At 43.3% G+C, this 8,036-nt stretch overlaps 1 protein-coding gene across 1 annotated transcript in view; it reads left to right on the plus strand.

Moving 5' to 3' along the window:
• The window catches only part of PGM2L1 (phosphoglucomutase 2 like 1), a 25,593-nt gene that overhangs the window by 13,403 nt on the left and 4,154 nt on the right, over positions 1-8,036 (plus strand). The window contains exons 9-12 of the mRNA XM_019612453.1: positions 1,564-1,657; positions 2,648-2,777; positions 3,300-3,489; positions 4,143-4,276. Coding sequence (XP_019467998.1) covers positions 1,564-1,657; positions 2,648-2,777; positions 3,300-3,489; positions 4,143-4,276 — 548 coding nt within the window. The remainder of the gene's footprint in view (positions 1-1,563; positions 1,658-2,647; positions 2,778-3,299; positions 3,490-4,142; positions 4,277-8,036) is intronic.

The raw sequence follows: 8,036 nt of genomic DNA on the forward strand, positions 1-8,036 counted from the left end.
AGACCTGGATGCAGTGCTGCAGATGGGGCCTCACAAGAGCAGAGCAGAGGGGGGACAATCACCTCCCTGTCGCTGCTGGCCACCCCTCTGCTGATGGAGCCCAGGATCCCATTTGCACTGAGCAGTTTCTCAGTGCACATTACAGTTGTATCATTCTGTGGTATCAATTTATGCAAAATCTGCAAGTAGGCTGTAACAGGCAACACAGAACTTTAATTAATTGCGTGTCCCTAAATGTTTTCATTTTGGTTCTTCTCCTAAAGAGAAATTCTGGAGATGAACATGTGCAACTTGATGTTTTTGCTTCAAAAATGAAATGCTATTTGATGGAATAGTAACATACCCTTAAAGAAATCACAGTGTTCTTCTAGGTGCACCAATCACTGGTAGATTTTAATCACAGAATCATGGCATGATAGAACGGCCTGGGTTGCAAAGGAGCACAGTGCTCAGCCATTTCCAACCCCCTGCTGTGTGCTGGTCACCAACCAGCAGCCCAGGCTGCCCAGAGCCACATTCAGCCTGGCCTTGAATGCCTGCAGGGATGGGGCATCCACAGCCTCCTTGGGCAACCTGTTCCACTGCCTCACCACCCTCTGCATGAAAAACTTCCTCCTCACATCCAACCTCAACCTCCCCTGGCTCACTTTAAAACCATTCCCCCAGTTCAGATTGTAATAGAGGAGCCATTCCATTAAGATCTTTCACATTGTTCCATTAAGGATGTGTTTGAGTTCTGCTGTCTTGTAGTGAATTTCATTATCTCACTAAATGCTGTTCACATTTCTTGAAAATTTGCCTGGAAAACAGGTAGGAATTTATAGAAGTCTGTGGTCTCTCTAGAAGTTTCCCCTCTCTGTGCTTTCTTTTTCTCCAAGAACAGCTGCTAAAATGTTGGCTGCTTTTGTTTGACTCATAGAATCACAGAGTCACTAAGGTTGGAAAAGACCTCCAAGATCATCCACCCAACTGTAAGAACACAGGCTGCACTTTTCTCTCCCATCACCCAACACCACTGCTTATAATGTCTGTAACATTTCCTTTCTGTGATTGATTGTCTCATCACATAAGCACAACAAGAAGAAAGATCTCTTATCTCAGAGAGAACCAGAGTCTCTCAAGCACACTTATTCTTCAACTCCACATTCTGGTCCATTGCAGATGTCATCTGACACTTTGCCTTAGATTCATATTCTGAGCAGAATCCCAGACTTGTCTAATGATTGTCTTTACCACCTCTATTCTGTTGATCAATTTTTGAGATAGAAATTCAGGAAAATGATGTCAAGAAAAGCATCCTTCAGCTTTCGTGTGTTGACTCTGTGTCAGACTTCCCCATTGACCCTAAAATCCTGAATCCATCACCTTTTCTTTTTCCCCTCTCACATTTTCAATCTGATGCCTCCTTTTTCTTCTGAACTTCCATGTCTGACACACAGGGTTTCAACTCTAGGAAAAATCCTGGAGGTGGAAAGAGGAGCAGCTGCACTTTATTGCTCGACTTGAAACCAAGTGGTGAAGAATTGGAATGCAATGCAATCCGTTTTATTTTTCCTATTTCAGGAAACACTCCCTGGCTTCAAATGGATTGGAAGCAGAGTAAAAGATCTCCTAGATAATGGAAAAGAAGTTCTTTTTGCCTTTGAAGAGTCTATTGGTATGCCTTGGATATCACTTCCAACTGTTGGGAACTGTGCAGGGGGAATGTATCTAAAAAGTGTGGTCTTGGTTGCTGAACTGCTGTTGTTTCACAGCCTGTTAGCTGAGGTTTAGCTGGATCTGTTCTTAAGCAGTATAATGTCTTTTGGGTCCTCTCCATATACACCAATATAGCAGGTCCTTCAGGAGCCCAGCACTGCCCTCTGGTAAAATAAAACCTAAAAGACTACTTTATACCAGCAGCCAAAGAGAAATCTAGCTGCCTAATGTGGATAGAATCATAGAATCATAGAATCCTTAGAGTTGGAAGGGACCTTTAAAGGTCATCTAGTCCTGCTGACATACCTGGAGTGCTCTGTTGGCCTTGGCAGTCTTGCTAACACCACCCATTGGTATAGAACTGTGCAGTGGATGTTTCAGCTATAGGAGTTCTCTGCTTCTGCAAGATGAAGAGCAGCTTTTTAGGATACCATATTCATACCCAGTACAGCATTTGAAAACGAAACCCTTACTGAAAAGCATTTATGCCCTTACCAGTTCCCTCCCATATTCATAGAATTCAAGAAGGTTCCAGCTGTAAAGAATGAAGATCTTGCTGATGAATCCCTTCAGAAAGAAGGCAGCTTGGCAGTGCTGTGGAGCACCATATTGTCTGTTACCAAACCTGTATCAATACCAGTTCTTTTGATTCATGTTGCTGTGCTTGCACACAACAAGCAGCTGATACGTTTAGTGCTGTGCCATGAAAGATCCCCTCAGAGAAGAGATGTTATCAGACTGGAATGAATTGATGATAGCACGTATCTTTCTATCACTGTGACCCCTAAGTTAGCTAGGTTTCATGGAAGGGAGCACTGTGCCATTTTAAGGACAGCACGGATATATCAACCAGTTTGCACTTCCCTGGAAGAGAAGTAAAACTTCACCCATGTAAATCAGTGTAATAGTGTGCCAGTTTTGTATTCCACAGTCCTTTTGTTATCTCTAGGCTTCATGTGTGGCACCTCAGTGTTGGATAAAGATGGTGTGAGCGCAGCTGTGGTCATAGCTGAAATGGCAGCCTACCTGGAAACCAAGAACCTGTCGCTAGCACAGAAACTCCTAGAGGTGTATGAAACGTAAGTTGCCTTTTTCATTCATGTTTTGGACAAAGCTGTACCAGGGGAGGTGCAGGCTGGACTTCAGGAAAAGAAATCTTTATAGGGAGGGTGGTTGAACATTGGAACAGGCTTCCTAGAGGGGTGGTTGATGCTTTGTGCCTGTCAGTGTGCGGGAGGCATTTGGTCAGCACACTTATCAATATACTCTAGCTTATCTGCCTACCCATAAAGTGGCTGATGATCATTGTAGGTTGCTTCCAACTGAACTATTCTGTCTTGTCCTAAACCACTGGCTTTTATTTCTCTGGAGCTGAAACCCTTCCTCGAATTTAAAAAGAGCTGCGAGATGTTTTGAGTAATGCAATCAAATCTGCTTCAGACTCCAAAGATTTGCTTGTAAATATGTGTTCCACAGCTATGAGAACTGTATTATTTTCCCATTGTTCCTTTTTTTTTTCTTTTCCAAACAGACTTCCTTTAGATACCAAATGTGCAGAAAACTTCTGAATGTTTTAACTGAAAAGAGTCATCTCCTTGTAGGTATGGATATCACATATCAAAAACTTCCTATTTCTTGTGCTATGATCCTCCAACCATCAAGAGGATATTTGAGAGGCTTCGGAACTTTGATGGCCCTCAGTCTTATCCCAAGTTCTGTGGTGATTACAGCATATTGCACGTACGAGACATTACCACTGGCTATGACAGCAGCCAGCCCAGTAAGAAGTCGGTGAGTTACGAAGCATTTTGCAGGAGGACTTCTCTTTTTTGAAGAGATTGAAAGTTGAATACACCAACAGCTATGCAGGAAGATACACTATGGCATCTTAGATGGCAGTTTAATTAATGCAGTCTACTAAGATGGCTTAACTGGGGAGAAAACTACTTCTGTGTGAAATGACTTTGCTGTTGTTTTACCTTTTTCCTATAGAATGATAGAATGGCCTGGGTTGCAAAGGAGCACAGTGCCCACCCAGTTCCAACCCCCTGCTGTGTGCAGGGTCACCAACCAGCAGCCCAGGCTGCCCAGAGCCACATCCAGCCTGGCCTTGAATGCCTGCAGGGATGGGGAATCCACAATGAACTTTGTTAGCTGGGGTGACTTTGGTGCTCCTGCAACTCTTCTGCCATCTAGTGGGTTTCCAGATGTTGGAATTTCAATGGGAGTAAAAAACAATCCAGTTATCCTAAAATACTGATCCACAGGGTAGTTCTATCTGTTAGGCTGCAATGATTTGTTCTAGCTTATTGCCCCGGCTGCTGGATATACAAGACATGCTTACTTAGCTCTGTAAATATTGGTTGTTGTATTTAAACACAAACCAAAGCAACGTATTTGTGTTAGTTGGGGCGTCCCGTAATCATCTTTTCTTGTTGATGTAGGTGCTGCCTGTGAGTAAAAGCAGTCAGATGATCACCTTCACGTTTCAAAATGGTTGTGTTGCCACCCTTCGGACGAGTGGGACAGAGCCAAAGATCAAATACTACGCAGAGATGTGCGCTCTGCCCGAGCAGAGGTCAGTAGCAGCTCTGTGTGCAGACATCACAGCATCCTTGGGCTGAAAGGGCAGTGCTGAGGCATCATTCCTTCATGGAAATGGATTCCTTTGCTGCCTCCTCAGAGACCTGAGCCATCCCTCACTGCTCCAGCCTGTTAAACTGCCTGGAGCGTTGCAGTTCCTGCTCACATGAGATCCCCTCTGCAGTGGATAAGGCAAAGAGCTGAGTTTTAAGCATCTGCTGCTCTAGGAGGGTTCATTTGTTAACCTAATTGCTCATTTTTTGTAAGCTAAAGTGTAATGAAGTGCTGCCGCTGGCAAGCATGCTCAAATCCAGGTGGATTCCTACTGTATTTAGGAATCTGCTGTGGTGCTCCAAGGTACTTGATAGTAATTAGATGTCTGTCTCCTCTTTATAGCCACCTGGGATCAGCTTCTTCCAGTTAAGAAGCATTAAATATATCTCTATATGTAAAAAAAACCACGGGGGTATGTTTAGAGGGTTGAAGTCAGAAGTGCAGATGAGGAGCTTAGGTTCTCAGTCTAAGATGAAGCAGAAAACTGAAAACAGCACAAAAGGGGCCTTTGAATCAGCACTGGCAGGAATTGAGGATGAATTTATTTCTCACCGCGTGTTTTGGTCAGATTCAGGCAGGCAGTGGATAACAGAGGCTTGACTCCATTGAAATGAGTGTGTGAGTGGAGACAAGAGTCCATGCCTACACAGCTTCTCACAGGATGCTGAATTTTCTTTTAAATACTGATTATTGCTCCATGGATTTCTCACACAGGCACAGCCCATCTTTTGAATTGTCTTTTAAGACTGTCCTGAGTTGAGCAGGGATTAACAGCAGGTCAGAGAAGGGTTGGAGTTCTCCACTCCAATTTTCTGAATGGCAGCAATTACCAGAAGCTCCTTTTATTGGGTAAAAGCTTGCTTGTCGTCTGCTCTATGAACACATACTGTATATGTGGGCATGGAAATTCTCCATTCAGCTTCCACCTGAAAGTAGGCAAGGTACCATCTGATGAAAAGTAGGATCTGGTTGAGACAATCAGCAAGGAAGAAGTAAAGAAATATTGCCCTTAACTTAAGCTTAACACATCTGAGGGCTGAAGTAGTTGAGAGAGGAGCACTTGAGATGCTTTGATGCATCATTTGGGCTTTTGCTGTTCACTCTGGTAAGTCAGAAAAACACGGTGACCTTTTAATTGCAATAACACCACTGGTTAACAGCAATTTTGATCTAGAACACAAAACTGAAAACTTTCAGGCTTCCCTGGTTCAAAGCACAAAATGCTCTGCAGCTGCTTCAAAACACACTCCTTTCTGTAATAGCCTTGCAAGCATTTCTTTGAGTTTCAGCTTACTGATTATTCTTAAAGGCTGAGCATTGGGAAAGCCAGTTCTATTGCAGCAGCTTGAGGTGTGTTTTTTAAAAGGAAGGGTGACCTGAGGGGCAGTGCTGTACGACAGGCTCCATACATGAGCAAAGCAGAAGGAAATAACAAGCCTGCTTTGTCTCTTTGAACACTGAGTTCCTCTTCCTCCAGTGAGACATCAGGGTAGGAAAGGGGGAATGCATCTTTAAAGGAGCGTGGCACTACAACCCTCCTAAACTGCAGTTTAGTTAAAATACCCTTGAAGGACAGCTGGACTCTGTGTAGAGAAGAGCACAGAGGGTATCTGCCTCTTCTATTTGGAGCAATTCTGACTTTTTCATCAGTGTATAACCCATGTTTTGCAGTCTTGCATCGTTTTTGCAGCCATTCATTCTAGAATTACAGTTGACCTCTAGTGGCCATTTTTTCCCCGTTTAAATTAATTTTGCAATAGTCCTTACCAGGAAATAGCTTATTAAAGCAAGCAGATCATAGAATTGTAGAATCATGGAATGGCCTGGGTTGCAAAGGAGCACAGTGCTCATCCAGTTCCAACCCCCTGCTGTGTGCAGGTCACCAACCAGCAGCCCAGGCTGCCCAGAGCCACATCCAGCCTGGCCTTGAATGCCTGCAGGGATGGGGCATCCACAGCCTCCTTGGGCAACCTGTTCCAGTGCCTCACCACTCTCAGAGTGAATTTTTTATTTTTTTTTATTTTTTTTAACATTTATCCACAATTATTCTTCCAAACGCATACATGCGTTAAAGTGGAAACAGCTCACATGTTAAAGGATATATCACTTCAATATTAAATTGAAGAGCATTTTCCTCGCTTTTTCAAATCTGATCTCATACAAGGATCATAAAACAACCACAAAAAAAACCCAAAACCCTAAACCACAATTGTTATGCACGAGGCTGTAGTTGTCCCATATTTACACGCAGCAACTGATACCACTTCCACATTTACAAACAATATTAGTGCTTTTAGCTTGAAGGAAGACAATTTTAATAGAGAGCCTTCCAACATGAAAAAGAGTCAATTAATGTGAGATGCTACATGAGGGCCCCAGCTCTGCCTTCGCTCCTTTGTTTCTTGGGGAAGGACCCACACAAAGCAGATGGACAGCCTTTTCAAGACAACAGAAAACAGTCAAATACACAGTCAGCTCACACAATGCACTTCCATTTACACTCTATTCTGTTTACTATCCTATGTGCCATACATTAGAAAAATGGCTACAATAAATCCAGATAGAACTGTAGTTGCTAACTCTGTCTTTGCAAAACAAACCAGTGCTTTCATCAGCATGCCACTGAGCAGCAGCAGGCAGGCAGGAGGTCGGACTTACCTGCTGAACTTCGCTTTCTCCATTCGATATTTTCTCTGTGTACATGAAGGAGTTGAATATCCTCTGCAAGAAAAATCAGAAAGGATGTGTAAGAGATATTTTGTCTCAAAAGTCAAGTTAAAGCATTTTCAAAAGGCACATGTGAGGAAATCTGTCAGAAACAGACCACTTCACCTAGGAATCTCTAACGTGAGGTGTGCCTAAGGGGTATCAAGTTCATCTATATCTGCTTCTGGATCTGTTCACTTCTGGAGCATCTGTTCTTGTGTTTGAAGGCAAAAACATAACAGTTGTTTCTTTTCCAAAGCATTTGTTAATTTACTAAGAAGGAGGAGCTATTTAGAACAATATACGAGAATAAAGGGGGAATAAACAAAATTTTAAAATAAATCAAAGGGATTTTCCTGTACCAGCCTGCAAGTGAGCTGGGATTTTGCTGACAGAATGGACGCCACGTTTATCTGCACAGAGTCAAATACCCCAGCAGGAAGACCTGCAGTACGGCCACATCTCACAGAGACAGCGATTTGTAAAGGCCGCACTGAGCCCTTCCTTCATGTGCTAGTGCTGAAATAGCCAAGAATTAGCTCTCCAAACAACTACCAATAACTGTAATTACTAAAGAAGTCTAAATGTCCTCCAAACACAGTGGTAATCATTGGTCAGCAACTCCAAGAGTTTTCTTGATGCAGGTTTAGCTGATTTCCTCCCAGCAAGGGCCGCACACAGCCTCAGCTGGCAGAGACAGCCTGCAGAACCCTCTGCTGTGCTCTGCTGCATTTACCATCACTGCTTTCCCTTATCCCTCTCCCTCCTGAGGACTGCAGGAATTTCAGAAATTTGAACTCTTAATTCCAAACCTGCATGTGGAAGGGCAGCAATAAATCTCCTCGGTTTACAAGTCTCAGAGAGCCAAGGGGGGGTGGGAGGATAGGAAAGGCATCTACTCTTGAAAGCTGCCTGTATACTGAGACTTCCTTTTCTTCCAGAGCTCTGTTTTAAGTTCTACTTGGGCACAGTAACTATGAACATGTTTGGTTTTT

This window comes from Meleagris gallopavo, chromosome 1 (genome assembly GCF_000146605.3).
Source record: "Meleagris gallopavo isolate NT-WF06-2002-E0010 breed Aviagen turkey brand Nicholas breeding stock chromosome 1, Turkey_5.1, whole genome shotgun sequence".
NCBI classification, from domain to species: Eukaryota; Metazoa; Chordata; class Aves; order Galliformes; family Phasianidae; genus Meleagris; species Meleagris gallopavo.